Below are 26,926 nucleotides of genomic sequence, written 5' to 3' on the forward strand. Positions count from 1 at the left end.
ATCTGGTAGATTAAAATCTGACTATTCCCAGAGAGCTGGGCAAGATGGCAGACGAATGGGTACATACTAGGGGATTCAAAAAGTCCCACGGAGGTTTTCCGAAGAAAGAAGATCAGGCCCTCCTTCAGGGGGAAGAAGTAGGTAAAGACAAGATAGAATCCTCTAAAGATCCTCAAAAAAAAGCCCAAGGTGGGTGGTCAACCCAAGTCCCATACCAGTTCAAGAGGAGGGGATTCTGGGAAAAGAATTATGATCCTTCAAAGGCTGAGGGGTGTGTGGACTGTCAGCAGCAATCGGGCCAGCTTTAGCGTTGTGGCGCCCGGTGCAACAATGTTTATTGGCGCTCCCAATGACCACCTCTGCCACGGATGCCCTAACTACCACCCTTTAGCAGTGCCCCTCACGTCTCCATAACCACTCTCTCTCCCATGCATTTCTTTTCTTTTAATGCACCACTCATACCAGTGTAAGGTGTCAGAGCCCTTGCATCACATGCACATTACACAGAGACAATGAATCGTAAGTGTGTAAATCAGTGTATATGAAACATTACATCAGACAGAGGTACAATGTGTAGGAGTCAAAGGTCATCCCTACTGGTAGACAGTATATTTTAAAAGTGCTTGCCTGAAGAACCACACACTCCGAATTTAAAACGTAACATCCTGGTTGGGGGTTGGCTTTACTATTGAGAATTGATTTCTAGGCAAGTGAAACCTTTTTGCAGCATTAGAATAATGAAAGACTGGGGGAAAATAATCATTACGATCTAATCTATACCGCATAGTTTGCATGCAGCTCTTTGATGATAGATAATAGCTCACAATTCTATTTTAGGATTTAAACTTATAAACTGAAAGTAACAAAAGGGGCTCTCTGACAGAAGCGGTAACGCACGGACCTATTTACATTATATGCACTTTGGGATCTGCATGGTACATGTGCCTGCAGCAGGCATTTTAACCTCCTGCGCTATTTTACGAGTCAAAACGTCCACTATCCAAAACTCCGATTTCTCTGCAGCAGGTCCATCAATCACCAGAGTTGTCTTGACATTTTGATGGTTACCTGAAAATTGCTGGAGGCACAGAATGTGTCAGCAGGTTCTTTTAAAACTATATTGTACCTGAAAACACGGCACCCCCCCAAAAGTCAGCACCCAGTGCATTAGCACCAATCGCACTACCCTAGAGCAGGGCCTGGCAGCAATGATACATGAGTGGACCAAGAAACCACCCATTGGTGGTCTTCCCAAGGGCATTGGCAGTGTAGGAATTGAGATGAAAGTTGGCTCCGGGGATTCTAGAAGGAATACTGAGGTCCTCCTAGTATCACTGGGTGGAATGGAAGTTAAATCCTTTGTTACCTGGCCTCCAAGAATGGAAAAGTACAGGCAGCTGTCAAGAATCAATGGAATCAAAGTCAAGGCTCTGAGGGATTCAGGTGCTAGCATAATCATGGTCACTGCCAGTCTGGATTCCCCAGACCAAATCACTTGCAATGAGGTGCACCAGATTGTATACTCTGACAGTGATACACATTCCCATCCCATGGCTATGGTGGACTTTGAGTGGGGAGGGGTTACTGGCCTGAGGAAGGAGGCTGTGTCCCCAGCCATCTCAGTGGAGTGTCTGCTGCAAAATTACCTGGAAACTTCTGCCTGGGAACGCGTGGAAAGGAGGGCTCATGTAGCAATGCTCAGAATCTTTGAGTGAGTGGGTGTGTGACAAGAGCACAAGCAAGCACCCTTACATGGAAGTCTGTTGTCTGGAAGAATGGCCCAGAACAAGAGAAAGAACAGGAAGTTTGGTCAGCCATCTTCCTATAGTCTTCAGGCCCAGAAGGAGCCCAACCCTGAGGGGAAGGGCCTGGTGCCTGAAAAGGAGTATGTACTAAATTCCAGGCCTCTGCCCAAGGTACATCATGTCGGGGATAATGGCATGACTTATCCTGATTCAGTTCCTTCTATTCTCAAGAAGCCATCCCCGCTATAGGGGGGACCCGCGGAGCATCACGAGGAAGGGGCAACCATGTCCTCTCGCAAGGCGAGTGTGCACACCCTACAATAAGTAAAATTAGTGGGCAGATTGAGAGAGTTTGTTCACAAATGGGAGGCACTTACCTCAGACGCTTGGGTTCTTGAATTTATTCAAGGTTTCCATATAGAGTTCTATGGTTCCCCTCATCAACCCTCCAGACCACACACTCTTGTCTTCTCTGCTTCCCAGGCCACTCTAGTGGACTTGGAAGTGGGGAACCTTCTGGGGGAAGGTGCGATTGTTCTGACTCTGCTTCATCCCTCAGGTTTCCTCAGCAACCTCTTCCTGGTTAACAAGAGAGACGGGGGTCAATGGACCATGATCAAATTGAAGGAATTCAACAAGTGGCTGGTTTTCTGCCACTTCAAGATGGAGGGGATCAGTCTCCCCCGGGATCTCTTGCAGCGGAACGAATGGACGATACGTCTGCACCTAAAAGATGCTCAGCTCAGGGTCCCTATCTAACCCCACATTGCAGTTCTCTCTAATTCCAGTGGCCTCTTCAGACATTCAATATCAGAACACAGCACTTTCATCTCTCCTCAGCACCATGATGCTTCACAAAAATCTTGAAGTCCGTGGTGGGACATCTTCAGGCCAGAGATATCCGTCTCATTGTTTATCTGGATGATATCCTCCTTATAGGTCAGTGTCCGATAAAACTGACGGAACACCTGCAGATGACTGTCGATCTCCTGCAATCCCAAAGATTTGTCATCAACAAGAACAAATTGGTAATTTCACCAATTAAATCTATAGCCTTCCTGAGTTTCATGGTGGATGCTGTCAACGAGACCCTCAGTCTTTCCTCTTGGAAACCAGCAAAAAAAAAAAAAAAGACATGACCTCAGAAGGACAGTAGACAAATCCTCCACAATCCTCTGGCACATCACCCGAATTGTGTAGTCACCAATCATCCTCCACCCAGGTCATATTACTGGGGCCCTGCACTACCGGGCCTTGCAGGATCTGAAGACCTACCCTCTAAGACGCGGTCTCACCTATGCACAACAGGTTCCTCTGTCAGAGGAAGCCAGAGAACAACTGTGATGCTGACTAACGCATATGGAAGCCTGGAACTGCAGAGTCATCTTCGGATCCTGGCAAGATCTGGTAATCGCATCCGAAGCCAATGGCATAAGTTAGGGAGCACCTTGTGGGGAGTTCTACCAGACGCTCCACATTAACTGGCTGGATCTGAAGGTGGGGTTATTTGTGGTAAAATGTTGGACCAAGGGCAGGATCCGATGCGGTGTCGTTCTGAAAATAGACAAGGTGGCAGCGGCCTGTATTTATTAATCACCTTGGAGGAACGAGATCTAAAGCTCTTTTGGACTTAGTCCAAACCTTTTGGCAGTACTGCCCAGAGAATGATATTTCTGTGGCAGCAGAGCATCTCCCAGGTCAGTCTAATCAGGTGGCGGACTGGCTATCCCACCATTAGTGTGACGCAAGCCTATGGAAACTGGATCCCCGGGTGTTCTGGGAACTTCGGAGTCTGTGGGGTCCTTTCACGGTGGATCTGTTCGCCTCCCATCTGGATCATCAAGTGGCCAGATACTTCAGCTGCCGACTGGAACCCAATTGGGGCAACTGATGTGTTTCTACAAGACTGGGGGAAGGAGACAGGGTACACTTTTACCCAGTTTGCCATGATAAGGAGACTCTCCACTCAGGTCCGACGCAGCAAGCGGACGTGGTGGCGATTTCCCCGATATGGAGATCTCAAATATGGTTTCCAGTTCTGATTTCTTGGGATTCTCCTATTAGTATACCCCAATTTCCGGCTCTCCTAAACGATCCCCTGGGCAGCCATCACAATCAAGTGCTGGGCGGTTCTCCGATTCTCATGGCTTGCCGGATTACAGGGAATGATGGAAAATCATAGGGCTTTTGAGACAAGCTGCGGATTTACTCTCCAAGGCATGGGTGGATAGCACTTTCAAACGGTACCGATCGGCTTGGACTAGATGGTTGGGTTGGTGCTCTCAATGACATCTGGATCCCGTAGGGACCCAAATTGTCCAATTTTTTTATTATCTGGTCTCCTTGGCTTCAAAAGGAACAGCTTATAGGTCCATCAGTACCTTCCGATCTCTGCAGACCATGTTGAGATTGGTGATCACACTGTGAGGGAACATTCTTTGGTGAGTAAACTCCATTCGGGGGATTTGGTTGTCTATTGTTCTTGAACCTAGATACTCCATGTTGTGGGATGTCTATACGGTAGTGAATTTGTTCGTCTCATGGCATTCTAATAAGTATATGTCACGTAATAAAATCTCGGCAAAACTGGCTACCTTGCTATGCCTCATTTCTTGCAGGAAAGTTTCAGATGTCAGAGCCCTAAACGTAACAGCTAAAGTATTTACCCCAGGTGGGGTTACTTTCATATTTCAAGGAAAACCAAGTGCAATTCTCACGTGGTTTTGTAACCCAGATTTCTGGATGCCCCAAAGTTGTGTGGTGCATGCAATTAACATATACAAGTCCATGACAGAGGATATTCGTCCCCCCGGGGAATGACAACTGCTCATTTCCATTGAGAAAACCCATATGGTGGTCTCTTCTCCCACCATTGCTAGATGGGTGAAATGGGTCATGCAGGACGAAGACATTGACAACTGGGATTTTGACATGGACAGTAGCATCTTCCTCAAGCAGTCTGCTAACAAATGTTGTCTTGTGCCCTCCTACACTATGTATAAAAGGTGTTCTTTGGAGCCGTTGCTGTGAAACATAATGGAGTGCATGCAGTAGCACAGCAATGGTGCCATGCACTCTGATGCAAGCAATTTTTATTATCTCTTTCCACACCCATCCACTACATAGTGAAATACAGCCATGATGGGGTGGACTGTGCCCCGGTGCCACTGCACCGGTTGCACTAGTCATTGTTACACCCCTGAATGCACGTGGTAAGTATAACTAATGATGCATTAGCATCATCATAGGGGAACATAATGGAATACCAACCGGAGGGTTTAATGGGAGCCTCTTAGACGAGAAGTACATTTGGCTGTGGAACTTCTTCAACTCCGACTCCAGAGATGTCCACTGCACCTGGGGGATTACTGGGGTAGACAGCAAAGCACTCAATTTCTGCTTCAGTGCTACAGTCCAGTGCTTCATGGAGGCATACTTCATAATGGAAGGCTTGTTGCATGGGGTCTCAAGCAGCTCCCAGAGCCTAGAAGACAAGTAACAGACTCAGAAAAGTAGTAAATGAACCATGAACCTACAGCAACACAGGATAAACATCCAACACCCTTCATTCCTTCATTCAAATGTAAATCTCTGCCCAAACGGCAAACAGACTGATCATTTGCAAACCACATCTGCATAGGATAGGACTGTTCAACCCAGATCCAGTAGGGCCACCCCATGCAGATTTTTAGGATAACTACTATATAAATTGGTTCTTTTTAGATTAATTAGATGTCAATGTATTTTATGTGGATATTTTGAAAATCCTTCCGATCATACACTGGGAACCCCTGAACATCCCTTGTATAGAACTTTTATTAATTATATGTTCAGATTCCACCATTAAGGTAAAAGTAAAAAACTATTGCAAAATTCTGCTAGGTTTCCACCCTTATCCTTTGTTCGCCATAACCCATTCCCAGCCTCAGCTTACATACACATTTCTATTTAATTAACTGTACTATTGGACCTACCCCCCTCTCTACAGAGTCACTCCAAATTGTTGCCTTCCCTTGCTGAACCAGTGTTTGTTGACTTTTAGGACTCTGTGCAACTTACTCCTGCTAACCAGTGATAAAGTACTTGTCTTCTCTCCCTTTAACATGGTAAAATTGGTATACATCCGATGGGGTTATTTAATTAACTTGCAAGAAAGACCCTAGTACAGAGGACAGTACACGTCTCAGGCCTGCCACTGCAGCTTGTAGTGCAGTTTTAAACCACCATTTTAACATGGCAAAAACAACCTTGTGCCAGGCCTAAATCATCCTTTATAATACTTATAAGGAGGGCTCCAAATGTTATGGTATTTATTTTTCATTTCGGTCTGTATTTATCTATATTTTTTGCTAATGTGAACTGTATTTACCCATATTTATTCTGTGATTTGTGAAAAAAAGTTGAAATTAGTATATTTCCACATTTATGCAACCAATAAATGCACATTCATGCTTGAACGCCTGATAGGTTAAATTGATATGATCACCCACAGATGATAAACCAATTCATTTATATGAAAAAAACTAAACATTTTTGTATCAAAGTTGTGCATATCTACTGCTGTCTAAGCCGCTTTACTGAGTTTCCTTTCTATAACCACCCCCCCCCCCCGCCCCTTACCTGTCAATCCTCACAGCTTTTGGCCTGTCATTAACGACAGCATTAAGAATCACTCAAAAAAGAATCCAATTTCTGTTTTTATCCACATTTAAAACTAAATACAGACGGGATAATGAATGGCTTTCTGGCTGTATCTAGCTGTAAAATTCAGTAAAAAAGTAAAACAGGAAGCCTTACCAAAGTCACCCCAAAGGCCCAAAGAGCAGGGTGTTTTACATGTCCCGACAGTGAACGACACCTAAAGTAGTTTTTCACATTGGAAAGGCTATCTCTCCCATAGATGAACACTGGGTTACCCGATTACACTTTAGCGAAAGCTTCAGATTGAGAACAGATAGAGAAAGGTTTCTTCCACTGATTTAAATTGTCATTAAAAAAACCATTTAACCCTAAAGTCAAAGTTAAAGTTACGGTTCTGAAAATGCCACTTTTAGAAAGTTCTTTTTTCCTCAAACCATATGTGCCTTTCTGCTAGTGTCCTGGGTCACAGAACTATGAATGGCTCTCCTGTTGTGGGTTGTGCATTCCTTTCAGACATGGCAACAAAATGCACCTAGGTGTGAAGAGAGTGGGTCGTCCTGACAGGATGGCTGGGGAGGAGCTGTACCCTTCCCCGATTACACTCAAAGGACCCTGCCTGCAACACACAAATGAACCTGACACCAGGCCTGTTTATGCCTTTGTCACCCTAGACAGTTTGGAGCCAAACTCAGAGCAAGAACGGAACAGGACCTGTTGAACAAGTTACTTACCTTCGGTAACGATGTATCTGTAAGAAATATTAGTTAGTTAGATTCCTCACCTTAGAATATCCCAGAGGCGTCAGACTGGATCCGGAAAGATTTTTGTAGCAATACCCATTGCGCGTCGCTAGGCGTCGTCTGCGGCTCCGCGTCTGTCGTTGGCGTCATGCGCCGGAATGACGTCGGAGTACTTAGACGCTGCCCTCGCGCGCTGACGTCAGTTCTTGTACATAGCTCTCCGCGCCAGGGACGCTGAGCCATGCAAGAGACCGACACTGGTGCCAAAAAATCTAGGGCCCTGAAAGGGAGAACCTTAACCCTAGATGTCGGTTCGCAGAACGGGAAGGTTGGGTGGGTCGGTGAGGAATCTAACTAATGTTTCATACAGATACATCGTTACCGAAGGTAAGTAACTTGTTCATCTGAAAGAAACACGTTAGTTAGATTCCTCACCTTAGAATAGATACCCCAGCAATACCAACCCCGGAGGTGGGCCTGCGAACCAAGATCACACCAGAAAGCCCTGGAGAACAGAACGGCCAAAGTGGCCATCTCTCCGGACTTGGCTGTCCAGGCAATAGTGCTTGGCGAACATGTGCAGTGAAGCCCACGTCGCCGCCTGACAGATGTCCTGCAAGGGGACTCCCCGTCCCAGGGCAGTTGTCGCCGCTGTGGCCCGGGTGGAATGGGCTTGCAGCCCAACAGGAGGGTCCTTTTTCGCCAAAGAATAGCAGAGTTTAATACACAACACGACCCATCGCAAGATGGTCCGCTTGTGCACAGCTTTGCCCTTCTTCGCACCTACATATCCAACAAAAAGTTGATCGTCCACCCGGAACTGGTTTGTGCGGGCCAAATAAAAAGACAGCGCACGTTTTGGGTCCAGACGGTGGAGCCTCTCTTCATCTTTTGAAGGATGCGGAGGCGGAAAGAAGGTGGGCAGCGTGACAGATTGCCCGATGTGAAAGGGAGTCACGACTTTAGGATGGAAAGAAGGACGGGTCCGGAGGACAACCTTATCCGGATGAACCGTAAGGAAGGGAGGCTTAGCTGACAGAGCCTGGAGCTCACTCACCCGCCTAGCGGAGGTGATAGCCACCAGGAAGGCAGTTTTCAGAGTCAGTAGACGAAGTGGACAGTTGTGAAGGGGCTCAAAGGGAGCGCACATCAGAAAAGTAAGAACAAGGTTCAAGTCCCACTGAGGCATTACGAATGGAACAGGAGGGAACATACGAGTAATGCCCTTGAGAAAACGGGAGACAACAGGGGACTTGAAAAGAGAAGGCTGATCAGGAAGCCTTAAGAAAGCAGAGATTGCAGCAAGATAGCCCTTCAAGGTGCCCAGAGCAGAGCCCTGCTGGGCCAAAGAAAGAAGAAAGAGGAGAACCTCAGAAAGAGGGGCAGAAAGGGGATCCACAGCCTTTGCTGTGCACCATGCCACAAATTTGTTCCACCGGCAGGCGTATACCGTCTTTGTGGAGGGACGCCTGGCTGCCAGAATAACATCACAGACTTCAGGAGGCAAGTCAAATGGCATCAACTGTCGCCGCTCAATCTCCACGCTATGGAGGTGGAGGCTGGACAGGTTCGGGTGGAGGACCGTTCCCTGCTGCTGCGACAGAAGGTCCTCCTGAAGAGGCAGTCGTATTGGGGGATCGATGGACATACTGAGTAGCTCGGGATACCAGTACCTTCGTGCCCAATCCGGAGCCACCAAGATGACTTGGGCCCAGTCGCACCTGATCTTCTTCAGCACTCTGGGCAGAAGTGGTATAGGCGGAAAGGCGTACAACAGACCGCAACTCCACTCGCGCCGAAAAGCGTCTCCGAGCGAGTGCCACCTTGGAAATTCCAACGCGCAGAACTGCTGACATTGCGCGTTCTCTTCGGTGGCGAATATATCTAACCAAGGCTCTCCCCACTGCAGAAAGAGACCTTGCGCCACGTCCGAGTTCAGACGCCATTCGTGATCCATCATGCACCGGCGGCTGAGTTCGTCTGCTCTGGCGTTCAGAGAGCCCGCCAGATGTTGAACCACCAGGGTGATGCCCTGATGTTCCAGCCATGTCCAGAGGCGCAGAGCCTCCTGACAAAGGGTCCACGACCCCACCCCGCCCTGTTTGTTGCAATACCACATGGCAGTGGTGTTGTCCATGAACACCTGCACGACACTTCCCTGGACAGTAGTTATGAAACTACTTTTTTATTTTTGGGCTACACAACCTGGTCTGCTTCTCCCTGCTTGCCAGATATCCACCTACCACCCCATGCTCCATATTGCTCTCTTTGTGTGCTGTTCACTCTCGGTCTTGGATGCTTCTACCTCCCCACCAGACTTCTCTGCCCTACATCAAGCACTGTTTTAGCCATTTTATTTAAAGCCACCATTAAGGTTGCCCTTAATCATTTATCCAGGCCAAACCTCTTCGATTCCCAATTGATATCTCCTCAAATACCATCTTCTGCGGTATTCTTTGTTACTGTCGCACCAGTCTGTGTGTAGTAATTAAGTTCGCCTGTTTTCTTTCTTCTTTTATTTCGAGCCATTCCTCTGCTCCATTTTGGGGAAGTTTCATGTGGGGTGTATGTTCCTACATACTCGGACACTTGCTCATTAATTCTCGCTTGGTGCTTTATGTGCAGTAAATGATCTATGGTTCAACCAATATTGTGGGCTACTGCCTTGATCTCATACGCACCCCTTCAGGGCCTGTTAGCTGGTGTCCCAGGGTTCCTTAGGCATGGTCCGATAATTAGCTTCTTTTTTCTGGCATTACTACTCTTTGCCTAGCCGGCTTGAGGGGGCCTGTGCCTCCATCACCATCAATGGTGTAAACTCACAGCTTCTGCTCTTGATGCTTTTTTCACCTTTCCCTAATGCCTCTCTAGAGTCAGACCTCTCAGAAAACAACCAATCTTTAAACTCAGCACTTGATTCAGCGATTCCAGTTTCTTTTGGTTAGTTCCGTTCAACCTCCTGAAAATTTGCAATCCCAGTGTAAAAAACTTGAACGCACCAGGCCTAAAAGTTCTAATCTCAATCTAGTAAGGCTGCATTCGGGTTCTATAAGGAGCATGCAACTGAACTAGAGCAAATTATTTTGCCTGCTGCAGTGCCAGCTCTTGAAACGCTACTAAAGACCTCTTCACCGCCGTACAATCCTTAGTGTCTCCAGATTGTGTGGCTTCCTCTTTGGAGCCTTCCCGGTCACTATGTGACAGAATATCAGATTATTCTGCAGACAAGCTTGATATCACCCGTTGATCTTTTCCTGCATAGGCTTCTGTTTGTTCCCCTATTTCTTTAGATCTTTGTGCTGCTGAAATCTCTTTGAAACTCTCTTTGTATGATTTAGATCATTTGTCTAAGTTGCTTTGAAGAAGTCATGTCCTTCTTTCCTTAGGCTCTCCGCTCAATACCTGCCCTTTCCGTATCCTCGGAATAATGGCTTCAGACGCTATCTGCCTGCGCGTAGCCTAAGGTCCTCCAATCAAAACCTATTAGTGACCCCTAAATTCAGGCTCACCAATAAGGGTGTGAAATCCCTGGCTGTCATTGGTTCCAGGGCGTGGAACAAACTGCCACTACAGCTTCGGCAAATCTCAACAGAAAGGCTCTTCAGGAAAGCCCTGAAGACCTGGATTTTCTCCCTTACAGACTGCCTGTAAAACCCTAGTATAAAGTGTACAGGACCCTTCGAACGACATCAGTTAGCCAACATGTTCCACCTAGGTTGGCACCAAGCGCCAAGATGCTCCTTGGAGCGATAGCTGCGCTATACAAATGTATTTTCCATTCAATTCCATCCTCGTCCTGAACAAACCTGCGATTGTTCCTATTCTTCAGGCCACATGTAATAAGTCTATCTCCACCGTCGTGGTTCCTTTCCCTTGAAAAAATGTTCCTCTTCAAGGGAAATGCTCAGTCGAGCCTACCATGGGCAATTTGCTCGTGTTGTCCGCTGGGCTTTCTCAGTCCTCATTGGCGGGCACTGAACTCTCTTCCTGTCAATATTCGAACCTTCACCTCTCTGCTAGCTTTTAGTGAAGCACTGAAAACAGGACTCTTTTCTAACTAATCCCTACCTCTTAGGCTCTGGGTATGTCGCTCTGGGAATTTCATATAGTCAGGAGACCTTTTAGGTAATTGTGCTCTTTATAAAACTCATAATAAATAAAATTAGGGTAGTATGCTGCCCAGTAAAAAAAAACTTTCTGACCGGTGCCCATTATGGAATGCAGTCTGTGGGAGCTCTGATGGTAATCTTTACCATCTTACCTTGCTCCCCAAAGGTGTGAAGGCAGCTCTCGGGGACAAATGGGCGAGGAAGCATCAGAGGGTGGGTTTATTGCCTAGGAATGGAACTGGATTTTCATCTGAAATATGCATAGTAGCAAAGAGGGGTGCTTTGAAGAGAAGCCCTAAGTATATCACAATGAGAAATGGGTAAAATCGATTTAGTTGAGCCCCTGGCTGAGACATTTTAATAGCTGCACCTCTTCTCACTGAGCAGTTCGATAATGCAGTGTCCATGGACTGAAGGGGTGACTGTGTCAAAATGTGGCAAGGGAAAGCCTGGTCAGCCTGTTGCATAAGTCTTGTGCTGAACCACAAAAGAAAGTGCCAGGTGGGCATCCTAAGTAGTTACTCAGAAGTGTGCCAACACTGGTCCAGAATGATGCAAGATAATCTCTCATAGTCCCTTCAAAACAAGGTGAAATAGGTAAACGGGCTGTAACACAAAACAGGTCAAAGTAACTCAATATATATCCAAGAGCTAGGTCTGCAGATTATGGAAGCAATGCAGAAGGTTACGGAATATTAGGTTAGATTATTTAGATTTGTATAGTGCTAATAAATATGTATTTTCATTGCACCTATTAAATAATACTGAGGGGTATAAGCGCCACCTGAACTTTGGTGAAAAGTAAAAGAACCAATTTAAGTGTGGAAATCTCCTCTACCTAGATTTGAAAAACATGGTGGATAGGTTTACCAAGGGAGAAGGAAGGGTTTAATGGTTGTAAGAAATTGTTCAGTACATAAAATTCAAAATGGGTCAAGAGGAGGTGTGGCCATCACAGCAGCATCAGCAGACATGCTCTCCCCGCATACTCAGCAGACACCAATGATTTAGGGGTAATCCACTTTCTGATAAATCTGGTAGTCGCCGCGATATGTGGAAAATGGCAACTTGTCGTTGGAACTGATTTGTTATGAAAGCAGTGGACTAGGAGCACAGCACTCTGAGCGAGCAAGAAACAAGATGGCATCTGCCATCTTCAAGTAGTAGCACAGAGCTGAGGGAAGTCCCAACAGTCCTGGCACTGTGGTGCTTCCGCATAGGACTTTTGTCTATGAGTAGGTGACGGGGGAGCTAAAATTGGACCTCGTGAGGGCCTAAAAATAGAACGATGAACCCCAAAGGACCAGCGAGGAGGGAATACCTATTAAAAAATAGAAAGAAAGGGGCAGAAGGAGGAGAGGTGCACTCATTTGCAGTGGCGTAACGAAACTTGAGGGGGCCCCCCTGCAAAGTACATGGAGATGGGCCCCCTCCGAACTCACTCGGGAGCTCTCAGGCCAGAGTATTGTCCTGAGGGCGGCCCCCTGGAGCTCGGGCCCATCTGCACTGCGGGAGCTGTGGGGGCCTTTGTTACGCCACTGCAGAAGTCTCTGGCCTTTGGCATAGCACCAGTTCCATGACCATTATTTGCAGCTTTGTGCAATCTGGCTGGGTCTGAAAGCGTTCCTTATGACCATCGGGGAAGGCTGGTGCAGGTCCTCAGAGACAACATGACCACCATGTGTTATTGCATCATGCCAAGTGGGGTCCTGGATTCTGTGCCAAGAGGCTTTGCACGTTTGGAGATGGCTGGACTAGCACCGGGTCTTTCTTTGCGCCAATAAGCTGAAAAGGTACCTGAATGCCAGAACTGAGCAGATGTTGGCTGGCCTACCATGAACAACATCTCCCTCTCGAGGTGGAAATAGGCACCATCGAACGGGTGGGTTGTAAAGGGATGCCAGCACTGGCTAGATCTGTTTGCCACCAATGAGAACACATCATGTTAGGATGTGAGGTATGTCTTCAAGAACACCATAAAATGAAAAACATTCACAGAAATGCACAAAGCCTTATGTTCAAGGTAGATTTGTCTCTTTATCCCTGACACTTTTAGAATGGAATCACTTGATCACAGTTAGTGACTGATATTACATACGGCCCAAACAGTACACAGTGCATGGAAAGAACATGTGGCGGATAGGCTTGGCATCTTTCTCAGAAACAATATAGTACCCATTTGTATTCATTCCGCTGTTTATTCTGGGAAGGGTCAAGCGCTGCACGGTGAAAAATAAATTCTCAGTATTATTTTGCACCATGGCAATTATCCATCTGTTTGCTTCAATAATCATTTTTAAATTAGTTTGACTGCTTTTGATTGTTTGTAACTATTTTTTCTCCATGTGATTGTTGTTTTAGGTTTATATGTCAAATGGAAAATACCTCCTTTCACTAGTTTTCCCATTTTTTTATTGGCATAGAAACAAAACACGGCCAGGTGAGAACCCTAGTGAGGAGAGTGTGTTGAGTAACAGAGGCGTCAGATACCTAGGTCTCTTTGTGAGTCCCCCTGCGCTGAGTTTGGTGTCCCGCCTGAGTGACTGCGCTTCCGAATGAATTCCAAGAGGCCGTATGCTTTTCGCTGCGACATGCCACTCTAGAAGCTGGCTGCATATGTACTCTGCATGACAGAATTTCTTATGGGCCCAGGTCAGTCATATTGTATGCAGACCTTTCGCAAGAGGAGTACCCGTTTCAAAGTTTACAAATATTTAATGTAGGGGAAGAGAAACCCCTGTCCCCGTTAGCTGTCTTACAATAAAGATGGAAGTCTGGTTTCTAGAATCATTAAATAAATATGTTGCGTCACGAGTACGGGATTGGGCTGCTAAAAAGCGCGAGGCCTGGGGGAGAATGACCCACTTGTCCTCCCGCCCCATTCTGATGGGCCCGTAGGCACACGTGCATCTACCTACCTGAGTGCGCGTGAAAGAACGCGGCTGCGGCCTCCCTGCAACAGGAAAACAATGCGACGCTTGTGACCCACGTGAGGCCGCAGACTGTCAGCAGCGCTCGTCTGTCTCCTGAGATAAACTCCACCCCCACCTGTCCTTCGTCACAGGCGTCTCTTTAACCCAGCCATTCAAACACGAACTGGCGAGAGGAGAAAAAACGAAAATGGTGACTTCGTGACCATGAAACATTGAAGAGATCATGAAAGTTAACTCTCAGAAGTCCTTAAAATGGCTGCCTACAAAGCCCAACCAGTCTGCCTATGGGCTCTACAAATGGAAATGCTTATATTATGGTGTACATTATTCAGAGGGCATTCATTCCAAGTTGAGTCCCAGTCCAGTAGAAATCTTTCCTATCCCAAACTTTTCCACAAAACCCTCTTGAGTAAAAGGCGGCAGCAGGGTCCTCTAGGCTGGATTGGCCCATCTCAAATACCAGAGAACTGCGGTGCAGCCCAACGTGGCCTGTACGGTCTCCTGGAACATCAGGTACATAAAGATCAACATCCCCTCCTCCTCTCACTACCCTACAGCTCTACCAGCACTCCCTGCCTCTCCTAACTCTGCCTTCAGCTCTCCTGTTCCTGAGTGCACCCTGCTTGAGAAGCTCTCCCTGGCCTCAGCCTACCTGGGCAGCACTCCTTGTCCACCTATTACGCGCGCAGCCTGCCTCACAGGCAGCTGGGGCTGGCCTGGAACCCAGACTACCTGGCTGTGCCCTCACCTGGAGCTCTAAGAGTCTAGGTGAGCTAAGCCCGGTTTTGACAGTCGAGCTTGGCCAGGTCTGGGTCTGCCAGAGTCTAGCTGTGGTCTGGCCCGCATATGACCAGAGGCATTTTAAGGTATGCAGAGAGAGGACTATTGCCAGGACACACACCTTGCAAGGGCCACGGTAAAGAGAATGGGACAGTCGAAGTTCCTGCCCTTATAACACTGCTCATAAAAATCTGCTTATTTTTCTAATTCGACAGTCGAGCATGCATAATGGAAGCTTGGCACCAGATTTACTGAGGGCTCATCAACTCCTATCTCTTTCTCTCTCTTACAGTTTCTCTGGACCCCCCTTCTCCGATTCAACTCACCCCCTCCCACCTCAACAATCCCATCCTCTTTCTTTATAGATCTCCACCTCACCATCTCTTTCTCTCACAACTCTCTACTTTAGTATAAACCTCACCTCTTTCTCTGTTTCACTTATGCCTCTCAACTACCTCTTTGTTCCACACCCGATACCTCGTTCTACCCTTTATCCTTCTCTCTACCTTTTGTCTTCCCCACTACTCTTTACCCAATCCACTTGTTTATATTTCTTCTCAGTTTGCTCTCTCTACTTTGCTTCTGTTTTTAGGTCTCGCCTGCGAATGCAGCGCGAAGCGCTGCTGTAGCAAGCGAGATCTATTGTTGCTGACTTGCCTCGGAAGTGGGACAGGAGATGTGCACGCGCAGGCTTTTGGCGGATTTGAGTTGGTGTACGCGCCTACAGCCACGCGGCGTGCACATCTCCTGTCCCCCTTCCCTCGCAAGCCAGCATGCAGTTTCACTTTCGTCAACACGCACGTCCTAGGCAGCCTCATGCTATTTAATATTTTTTTTTAAATGCGCACGCGCGCTCCAAGCACTTCCCGGCTCTTGTTTATGGAGGGAGGGTGAACAAGAGCAAGCAGCAGCACAGACAAGCTCGCCCCCGCCCCTCCCGAGAGCCGTAGCAGAGTTCCTGTAGATTATTGAGAGCTCGTTCTGCTGCACACACATCTCTGGGAAGGCTGCACGTCACAGGCATGAACATCATTGGGGCTGACCCAGCCTCTCGACCTTCTGGAGTCGGCAAGATGAGGACCACGGAACTGTCCGGTGATAGTCACACCTGTTACAGAAGCGTGTAAGTCAGCAGCGCAGTTTGTGGAATATGTGGTGTGAACGCTCAATGTGTCGAGCGTAGGTGACGCCTGGTTCACTAGCCTGAGACACGACACGTGCTTTTGATACACAGAAGGTCAAGGGTTATGCTTCAAATATAGCGGCCGCTAATAGGTTTAGTTTTACAGGACGCGCATTTTATGGGCTCCAGATAGTCCTTCTTTATGTGGTTACGTAATATATGTGTTGCCGTTATGCTGTACCGCCGCACGCCGTGCATTAGTCTTTAAATGTGGCAGTCGCTACTTGCTTTTGTTTTACACGGCGGGCATCTTGAAAGTTGTGCTGGTCACCCCCAGTCAGTGACCTCTTTCCTTTAGTGCTTGGGATTAGAACTGCTGGCGACCCCTCTCTTTCTCTGAGACTCTCACAGGTCGCGGTGGAGTGGCTACACTGTTGGGGAGAAGCTGTGTCCGGTCGGCACACTCTGTAGTACGATTTTTTTTAAATTTCCTCCCGGGCACTAAGGAAATAATTGCAGTTGTGCCCCGCTCACTGCAAGCCCCGAGGTAAACAGGAGGGAGCCGGGGGTCGAGAATCGATCTGTTTGCCTTTAGTGTGAGACTGCCTCTTCTTCTAGGTCAGACATTCCTTCCATATACCTCCACAGAGAATGTATACATTTTAAGTAAATATTACCACAAGTGGGCTTGAAAAACTAAAAGCCAAGACAATTAATCAGGAATATATTTGTAGTAACTACCAATAACACTTATTACAAGTATTGTACAGGGCAGATTATTTAAATGAAAACATATTCTCCATAGTGTTTTCTGAGTTCTAGGTAACAAATTGGAGTTCGGTCGAGAAATAAATTAATGTGAAATGCCTTTCACAGTTCAACTATTAGCGAAGCTCAGACTTTTATCATGCTAATAAAGGAATGCGCTGGGCTTGTTACACACCTCCTATCAAATCACTAGTCCTTAATGCTTCATTACTAATTCCGGAGTGAGTTTAATTGATATGAGTAGGAAAATCAGTGCCACCTGCATGTTTTTCTTAGGACACTGTTAATGGGAGCCGGTCTGTCATCGCGGGGAAACTATGGCAGGCTTAACTATAGAGCATTTCAGCTATGCCGCCCTTGTAATCAGGACATGCTGTTTCATTATGAGAAAATTCGTTGTGAGTTTCCAAAGTGGATAGGGGGGAAGCCAAGCACATCCAGATTAACGTTCCCGCTAAAAAGAGTGCAGAGTTATGTCTACTGCCAGTTTTGACTCCCACCATAAAGTAGCACAGAGGGTTAATATGCCTGCTGCAAAGAAAGTCTACCAGCATTTAACAGAACTGTGTTTTATGTGCATAGCTCAGTGGGTTGCTGCTTTTGTGACAACTTGTGGGTCAGCTGCACCTGGCTCAGATGTTAAGGCGGAAGGTGCTGGTAATTTAGAAATAGGTTTAAAAGCACCTGCTGCCGAGTTTCGTAGAGTTTATCGTTGCACAAGTGAGTGTGATTTCTGATATTTGTCTGTTTCCATGGACCTCGTTACATGATTTTAGTCACGAGAAAGTGTCACTCATAGGCATTGAGTTTCACTAATAAGTACATTGAAACTTTGAAAATGTCACACATAAGCAATCTAAAACCTTGGCAGCTATGCTGGTGGAAGTGTTGGGTGGGCATTCCGAATAATAGCAGTGTTTTTGGCTAACAACATCTTGTGGCTCCAACTTCACATGGCACCTTCTTTGTGGGCGGGAGGGTGTGCTTGCAGTTCTTCTGCTTCTAATTATTTACCCACCACTACTCTCTGACACTTCTCTTCCTCCGTCTTTTATGGCGACGACAGTGCCCCCTTGCAACCCGGTCTCACGCTAAATGGAAAAACTGTCTTCTTTGCAAGTGGTTTTTAAACTCAAGTTGGTGCCCCTCGCCAAGGTGTCCATTTAAAAATGTGTTGTATTTTTTCCATTTGCTGGAAGCAAGCTAATCCTGCTGATAAAATAGGAATCACCGAGCTTTCAAGTGCACCTTAGCTGTATAGAAAACCTTCCAATGGCAGCTCCCAAGGGTAGGGACGCATAAAGGCCCTTTCATGCTTTCAGGACGGGCTCCAAGGTGTGTCATTTATTTAGACCCTTACCTCGCTATAATTTAACATTATTCAGCTTTCTATAGAAACGGCAGTGTTCATTTTAAACCATGCAGGCCTTTCTGTGAAGAATGTCAGTGTTCCTCTGTTCAGTTTCCTCTCTGTGCCCCCAGGCAGAAGCCGTCTCTGTGTTAAGCCACCCCTCTATGGCCACCAAGGCAGCTGCACCAATTCCCCTTTTGTAAATATACTTGGACATTCTATCTTCACTTCTGCGCCATATTCACATAGATGCCGAAGTCATTCACCACTTACTACGTTTTCCTCTCTATCTTGCTCTCTATCTATTCATTGTAGCTCTCACCCTTATCTATTCACTATACCACATGATTCCACTACAGAATCACACAATTACACTCCACACAATTGCACAACTAACATTTCCAATACAACCCACATAGTTCCACTCCACACACACCCACTACACTCCAACCAAAACACATAAATAAAAAAGACATTTTACATTTACAATGCCATTAGCTCTAACTCTCGCAAATGCGAGACCTAATGCATTGCAAATGCTTGTTCATCTAGTCTCTCAGTTTTCATGTACATCTCACTGCCTTTACCTCCCGCTAATTCACTTCTTTTCCTCCAACGTCTCTTTCTCATCCCCTGGAGTACTGCACTTCTCGGTCTCTAGTTCCTCTCCCTATCGTTATCTGTTTCTACCACACTCTTTTAAAGCCTTGCCTATTTCTCTACCTCTCTTTCTCCACCTACATCTTCCTCTCTCCACCTACATCTTCCTCTCTCTACCACTCCTTATCTTTGCTTCTTGCTGCCTCACCTTTCTCCGTTTACTTTTTTTCTGTTCCTACCTCATATCTTTTCTTTCTACATCTCTAACTCTACTCCCTTCTCCTGCTCCACATCTCTCCCTAGACCTCTTTTTCACATCTGTGTTCATCCTGACTTGTCCCATTTCTCTTACTCAGCGTGGTCAAAGTTAAATGTCTAGCCAGAGAAGTGTACACATATGAAGAGGAGAAGAGGAAAGGCCAAGGCAGGGGGAAATAACGTAGGAAAAAGTTATTACATTTTAAGCAGTGACATGGTCAAAATCGTCAGATCAGCACTTTGATCTTCCCTGTTGCAAGAATAACGGCAATAGTGAAGGGGTGGAATATTTGTGATTACAAATATGCTCCAACTAAAGCTACAATTTCAAGCACCACGTGCATATATATTGACCTGGGCACCACAACTCCATCAGCTGTTCCTGTGTATAAAATGGCCGAGCAGGCCTCAGCCCGGACTGTGACAGAGCCTGGCCTGAGGCTGATAAAGACTTCTATGTGGGGTCAGCCTAGCTATAACAGAATAGAGCTGCAGCCTAACAAAGTCTGGCCGATTTTAGGGGTGTGGGTTAGTGCATAATCTAGCTGGTGGGGCCTGGCCTAGCTCGGTGAGCTTCAGCTCGGATTGTGGGGAACTCCATTTTATTTTTTTTGTTTTTTATTTAGCGCGATCTCGATCCGAAGGTATCTGGGCGCTTTACATGAGCACCAGTTGCATTACAGACACAATAATTTTTCAGGCACGGGGAGATTAAGTGATTTGCCCAGAATCACAGGATTCTTGAGCCTCTTGCCAAGATTCAAACCTGGTTCCCCAGCTTCAAGGCCGGTCGCTCTGGCCGTTTCGCCACATCCTAGTCTGGCTACTGCTGCAGGGTCCCTCAGAAGTACAACTCACTAATGAATGTGTGGATGAAAGGCAGTGAGCACATGTGTAGCAGCTATGGTGATGTTCCAGCGCACAAGCCTCACTTGTTAAAAGGACCGGACGCCACATAGTCTGGCTTGAGCCCGTTGCTGCTCAACCCTTACCTTGTATCCTCGGCTCCCTGGGCCCTCACAGGTTCTTGCACGGTGGGTGACCCCGGACAGTCGGGTGTTCGGGTCTCTGCACCATCAGGCCTCCACGGTACCTCAGGTGCTCCCACCGGGACCCATAGTCACTCCCGCCCCACAGTGCATGATTTCCAGCTCAAACTGGTACATTCCTGTCCCACGTTCCGGAGGCCTGGCCTGCAGATCCTTCAGTGGCAGGCACGAGCAGGCAGCAGAAGAGGGCAAGGCTCGCTAGCCAGCCAGCCAGGGGCTAGTAGTAATAATTAAATTAGGGCCGGGGGGGGGGGGGGGGGGGGACGCGTCACACTGGCACGTTGACGGTCTTTCTCACTAGTCATTCTGGCTGGGTCCGGGGTCGGATGCCTCACCTCACTCGTCACACTCACGCGCACTTTTAATTGCGCTTCTGCGCAATGTGCATGAAAATGGTATGGTTGATGTAATAGTTAGTGGTCTAGTCATTACTAGACCGCAGCACCACATCCGAAGGCCAGGCGTGGCCTGCGGGGACGGAATAAAAGGAAGCGCCCGCTCGGGGGTGAGACTTCCGGCCATATACACATGCGTGGGCTGAGTTATTTCTGGCGCCGCAGCAAACCCCTGAGCGCGCTATCACCCAGCAGGGGCACCGGAAGCGCCCCTACCACACTGTCGACGAGTGGGGGATCGGTAACCCCGCGCACCATCTGCCGTGCACCTCACCGCGGCTGGACAAGGAGTCCGCGAGCCGGAGCAACAAATCGGTGTACGCACGCACGCGTGCGCTCGGCCTGGCGGAGTGCACCCGGCCGGGCCGCATCACCGACAACAAGGAAGGAAACGGTGAGTGAGTTACTACGCGCTCACCCTGCACACTAGGCAAGCCCAGAATTAGAAAAAAACAAAATTCAAACCAGCCCCTGCGCAAGGCCCAGCAGCGTGGGTGGACCACAGGGGAGCTGCTAACAGATATACATGCCCAGAAGACATACCCTGGGGAGCAACCACCGCCTCCAATGCAAAAGGCCTACAAAAGCACACATCTACACAGCAAGAAAACCAGCCCTCATCCACGTTTTCACAACGGGGGGGGCTGCTCTGTGCCATCACCTCTGCTGAGGCCATCCTGCAAGTAAGGAGCACGTTACCTGCCTCAGCATACACAGCGTTTTCTGACACCAAGCGCCATGGGGGACAACGACCAGGCGGCAGCACCAGCCCAGGCGGCACGTATCGTTCCAACATGCGGCATCAGGGGTCTTACCCCCGTTCAGTGAACTGGAGGACCCCGCGACAGCCTCTCCCCGATGGAAAATCTGGATAGAACGCCTCAACAACTATTTAGTCGCAACCCAAGAGACAGATGAGGCGGTAAAGAGATCCCTGCTACTGCATTACGAGGGAGACGAAATCTTCAAACTATTCAAGCACCTGCCCAACACAGGAGCAGCAACAGACTATAACGCGGCGGTGGCCACGCTAGATGCCCATTTTGACCCACAGTTGAACCCAGATTTCGAACGATTCAAATTACGCCAAGCCCGTCAGAGAGAGAGAGAGAGAGAGAGAGAGAGAGAGAGAGAGAGAGAGAGAGAGAGAGAGAGAGAGAGAGTCTATGGACACGTTCTACGCCCGACTTCGCGAACTCGCCAGCCCGTGCACTGAAGATGACCAACCAAAAGAGATCCGTGCACAACTGATTCAGGGTTGTCGAGACAAGATGTTGAGAGGCCTCATCCTGCGCCAACCGAAGATAGTGCTCGAAGACATGCGGATACTGGCAAGATCACACGATCTGTCGGCAGCCAGAGCAAACGAGATGGATCAAGCACTAATCAAGCCCCAGGGACGGTCCGACAGCATCAAGACGGAGCGTGCAGATGCCCTCCGAGCCAAGCCAAAAGGGGACTCGTTCAGGAGACCGAAGCCAGAAACTTCCAAGCCAAGGTGTGGATACTGTGAACATGAACCACATGCTGCGAAGGACTGCCCCGCACAAGGAAAGACTTGCACTAACTGCGGAATACCCAACCACTTCGCCACCGTATGCCGGAGGCGCGCCAGAGGCCGTGACTTCCGAAACCAAAGGCCCCCCGACACGTGCAGTGCGACAACTGTCAGTGATGGAATCAACGCCACCCGAAGACACGCAGAGAAAGGGCAGGAGATACCAAGAACCGAATGAGGACTCTTCGGACGACGACGAAGCAGAGGCGTACCTCATCTCTTTTGCACGGGAACTCAAGCGACGCCGCAGGCCTCAGCCAACATGCATGATTCACGTGGCGGGAACAGGCAGTCATTGACACTGGAGCAACGGTTAATGTCATGGGCCTTCAGCAATATCACAGTCTACGGCCATGCCCTCCAGTGATGCCGTCCAAGACCAGGATCTACGCCTACGGGGCGGACACACCTCTTCCGTTAAAAGGAAAAATTTCAGTTCCCATCAAGGCAGACTGCCTCGAAGTAACAGCAACAATCCACGTCATCGACAGGGAAGCGGACACCTTACTGAGCAGCCACACCGCAGAGGACCTCGGTCTCATTTCTTTCGCAAGGAGAATCCAGACTCACCAGGTAGAGGAGCTACTCAGTCAATTCCCTGAACTGTTCCAAGGGCTCTGGCGCATCAGATGTGACCCCGTCAAATTACACATTGACAAAACAGTTGCTCCGGTCGCTCTGCGACACAGAAGAGTCCCATTCCACCTGCGGCCACTAGTGGAAAAAGAGCTAGAGACCCTGGAAAAACAAGGCGTAATTGAAAAAGTGTCGGGCCGACACCCTGGGTGTCCCCAATGGTTATCACGGAAAAGCCAAAGCAGCCAGGAGCTATACGCCTCTGTATCGACATGAGGCTGCCAAATAAGGCCATCCGAAGGGAACGTCACATCACGCCAACGATGGATGATATCATCACGGATGTTAATGGGTCCAAATGGTTCTCAAAAATCGACTTGAACGCAGGATACCACCAGCTCCCATTATCAAAAGAAAGCCGCTACATCACCACTTTCAGCACCCATCTAGGATTACGAAGATACGAAAGGCTAAACTTCGGAATATCTTCGGCAGCCAGAGTATTCCAAAACACAATACGAGAAATGCTATCAGTCAGCGACGATATTTTAATCCACTCGGCGACGGCCGCGGATCACTACAAGCATCTCCGCAACCCGCAGAAACGCCTCAGTGAACATGGAGCAACCCTGCATAAGGACAAATGCCAGTTCTTCTAGCCATCCCTTGAATTTTTTGGGTATGTGTTCAACCAAGAAGGCATCCAAGTGGACCAGAGGAAATCTCAGGCAATCAAGGACGCGCCCGCGCCGACATCACCGACAGAAGTACGTAGCTTTCTAGGCATGGCCACGTACTGCGGGAGATTTATTCCAGGACTGGCTACCCAACTGCGGGCCCTTACATGAGCAGATGCCACGTGGCAATGGGGACAGAAAGAAGAAGAGGCGTTTCAAGGAATAAAAGATGCCCTTCTGGGAGAAGCCACGTTGGCATACTTTTATCCAGCGAAAAGAACGGAAGTGCTAGTCGATGCAAGCCCAGTAGGACTCGGCACAGTGCTGGCCCAAGAACACAAACCTGGCCACTGGGCAGCCCTATCAGTCGCCAGCAAGTCCCTAACACCCACAGAAACAAGATGCGCTCAAATCGAGCGGGAAGCATTGGCCATCAAGTGGGCTTGCAACCATTTTCATTTATACCTAAAAGGACAACCGATCACAATGGTCACTGACCACCAGCCCCTCGTTCCTCTCTTCAAAGGGACGGCACCCCACCCCCCTCCGCGCATCGAGCGATGGGCGGTCCAGCTGCAGCCATACGAAATGGAGGGGATATACCAGCCAGGAGCCAAAAAACACGCGGATTTCTTGTCAAGGCACCCTGTTCCGACTGAGGCACAAGACGACACAGAGGACGCAGAACATTATGTCCACATGGTATCCACCACGGCCTGCCCCCAGAACATGACCCTGGATGACGTCAAGGAGGTGGCCGCCACCGATGCGGTATATGCCAGGACCCTGCAAGCAGTCCAAGAAGGGTCGTGGACGAACTACCTGCGACAAGCCAACTCCTGGAGCCAAGAAGAGCGTGAGCACCTAACGAAGACGTGGCAGATACGGAACGAACTCAGTGCCACAAGTGACGGGATCCTGTTAAGAGGGTCCAGGCTGGTGATACCACAAGCCCTAAAACACAGAGCGACCCAGTTAGCCCACGGAGGGCATCAAGGAGTAACCAAAATGAAAGCACGAATGAGGGAGGAGGTTTGGTTCCCAGAGCTAGAGAAGATGGTGGAGGAATACGTCCGGCGCTGTCCATCGTGCCAACTGAACAGTGCCCCGGAAAGACAGATTCCGGTGATCACCGAAGACGCGTGCACCGTCCCTTGGTCCAAGGTGAGCATAGACTTCGGGAGTTTTCCCGGAGGGAAGCACACGCTAGTACTCGTGGACGCCTTCTCGAAATACCCCATAGTCGCATCCACTGCGTTCAATCACGTGGGGCCAATCCTGGAAAAAGTGTTTGCTATGTTCGGATTACCTCACGAGATACGCAGCGACAATGGGCCACCATTTCAAGGTGCAGAGTTTGCCACTTTTCTAAGACAGAGAGGAATACATCACCGACGAGTAACCCCTCAGTGGCCACAAGCCAATGGCGATGTCGAACGCTTCATGCGTACGCTGAACAAGATGTTCCGCATAGCAGCAGTTGAACAAGTGGATCCGGAAAAGAGACTCCATGAATTCTTGCGAGAATACCGGAGCACCCCTCACTGCACCACTCAGAGGAGCCCGTGGGCACTGATGCTCCATGGCCCAAGAAGAGATCTGCTTCCCACCTGCCCGGGGTGGTCACCACCCCCTTTTGAGGCAGAGAACGCGCAAGACCGGAGAGCCCGCCGAAAATAACAAGTAAGCCTCCGCCGCCGGGCCACACCAAAAACACTCCGCACAGGGGCTACCGTCCTCCTGCGAGACCGTCGCCCTGGAGGGAAGTTCAAAACAAACTGGGGACCTGGACGGTCACCGCAAACCGCGGAACCATGGTAACCGCTCAAAGAGGAGGAGAGGAGGTGTCCTGAAATATTTCGTGGTTCAAGGAAGTCCCAACAGAACACCCCGGGAGGCCCTCCGATGAACAACCAGATGGTACAGCTACCCAGGCACAAGAGACCACGGAGACCAACACTGTGCCGCTGTCCAGTCCGACTCCAGATGGTGTGACTCCCGACAGCACGCAGCTGCGTGGCTGCCCTCAGAGATACAGTCTGAGACCGAACCCTCATCTGAGCCCGCGCCTGAGGGACTTTGCCTGCTGATGACATCCGGCCACCGCACATGGGGTCCACGCAAGTACCAACACATGTGTGCCTGTCAGTTGAACTGTCTGAACTGTTTGAACTGTTTTGTTTCAATGACCAAGTTGGATAGGGATGTAATAGTTAGTGGTCTAGTCATTACTAGACCGCAGCACCACATCCGCAGGCCAGGCGTGGCCTGCGGGGACAGAATAAAAGGAAGCGTCCGCTCGGGGGCGAGACTCCGGCCATATACACACGCGTGAGCCGAGTTATTTCTGGCGCCGCAGCAAACCCCTGAGCGCGCTATCACTCAGCAGGGGCACCGGAAGCGCCCCTACCACAGTCACCAGCCCCACCCTATGCCCCACCCTGAAGACACGCAGACACGGAGACATCTGCGCGCCGCGCACCATAATTAATGAAGAGCCTCAGAGGCGGGCCCAGCGGACATGGGCACCACTTAATTAAGAGGCCAGGCGTGCGCCGTGCACACCATTTAATTCATGAAGAGGCTTGCTGGCTGAGTGAGGGGGCCCCTGCCTGTAGCACGCCCCCCTCCCCCACAACACAGCCGGGGGGCTTGCGCACACCATTTAATTAACGAGGAGGCCGTGTGCACCATTTAATTCATGAACAAAGGCTTGCTAATGCTTGCTCCGCTGAGTGAGGGGGCCCCTGGATCATGGCCCCCCCCAATGCGGGGGCTGCTGGGGCCTGTGTTACGGCCCTGCTCATTGGGCAGAATTGTTGGATCAAATATTTATATGAAGGAATGGGAGAGAATACTAGGTAAGCAAATATGCCAAACAATGGGAAAACCTTGGGGTACCTTTTGTACTATACTTCAATAATCCTACACCAAATGTATTCACCAGTAAGCAAGAATTGTTGGGAGGGTCTGCTGAGAAGAGGGGCACCCATTACATATTATGTGGAGTTGCACTGAATTAAGGGGCACAAGCTGCTAAGGCACTTTTTTTGCGTCTTGAGCTACCCACTTTAAAGGTCCCCTGAAATAATAAAGTCCCCTAAAATAATAAAGGTTTGAGAGCTGAAATTTGTGAGTCTCTCTCTAGGCAAGTGTTGTATATGGCACTACAATGCTTAGCAGCAGACAACTAGAAGTATAGCCTTTAACTGAAAACGGCAGATGCTCTCCCTATCACACACTGGTATCTGGCACTTTGGCTGTATTAGCTAATATCAAGAAGTTTAAATTGCACACACTTGACATTTGATTGACTGAGTGGTTAATCTGTTAAAAAAAAAAAAGAAAAAAAAAAAAAAAAAAAGAAGTGCCAGGGCTCTCGTCAGGAGGCAGCTTTGACCAGCCCATTTCCCCTGCTGGCACTGACTAACACAGAACCAACAAACCCTACAAGTGGGGAGGAGATGTAGCGTATTGGCTAGAGCTGCCGACTTCAGAGCTGGGGAACCAGGTTCCAGCCTCGGCGTTGGCTCAACATCCTGCGATTCTGAGTGAATCACTTAATCTCCCTGTGCCCACCAAAAATGATTGTGTCCTTAAGAGGCTTTTGGACAAGCTACGCC

The 26,926-nt window shown here is 48.6% G+C and overlaps 1 protein-coding gene across 4 annotated transcripts in view; it reads right to left on the reverse strand.

Moving 5' to 3' along the window:
* LOC146821059 (HAUS augmin-like complex subunit 3) overlaps positions 1–26,926 on the reverse strand; it is a 291,423-nt gene that overhangs the window by 25,021 nt on the left and 239,476 nt on the right. For all 4 annotated transcript variants that reach the window (XM_085612014.1, XM_085612013.1, XM_085612016.1 and 1 more), the window contains one exon: positions 5,016–5,229. In XM_085612014.1, the coding sequence (XP_085468140.1) occupies positions 5,016–5,229 (214 nt within the window). The remainder of the gene's footprint in view (positions 1–5,015; positions 5,230–26,926) is intronic.

Source organism: Triturus cristatus, chromosome 6 (assembly GCF_964204655.1).
Source record: "Triturus cristatus chromosome 6, aTriCri1.1, whole genome shotgun sequence".
In the NCBI taxonomy this organism is placed as follows: Eukaryota; Metazoa; Chordata; class Amphibia; order Caudata; family Salamandridae; genus Triturus; species Triturus cristatus.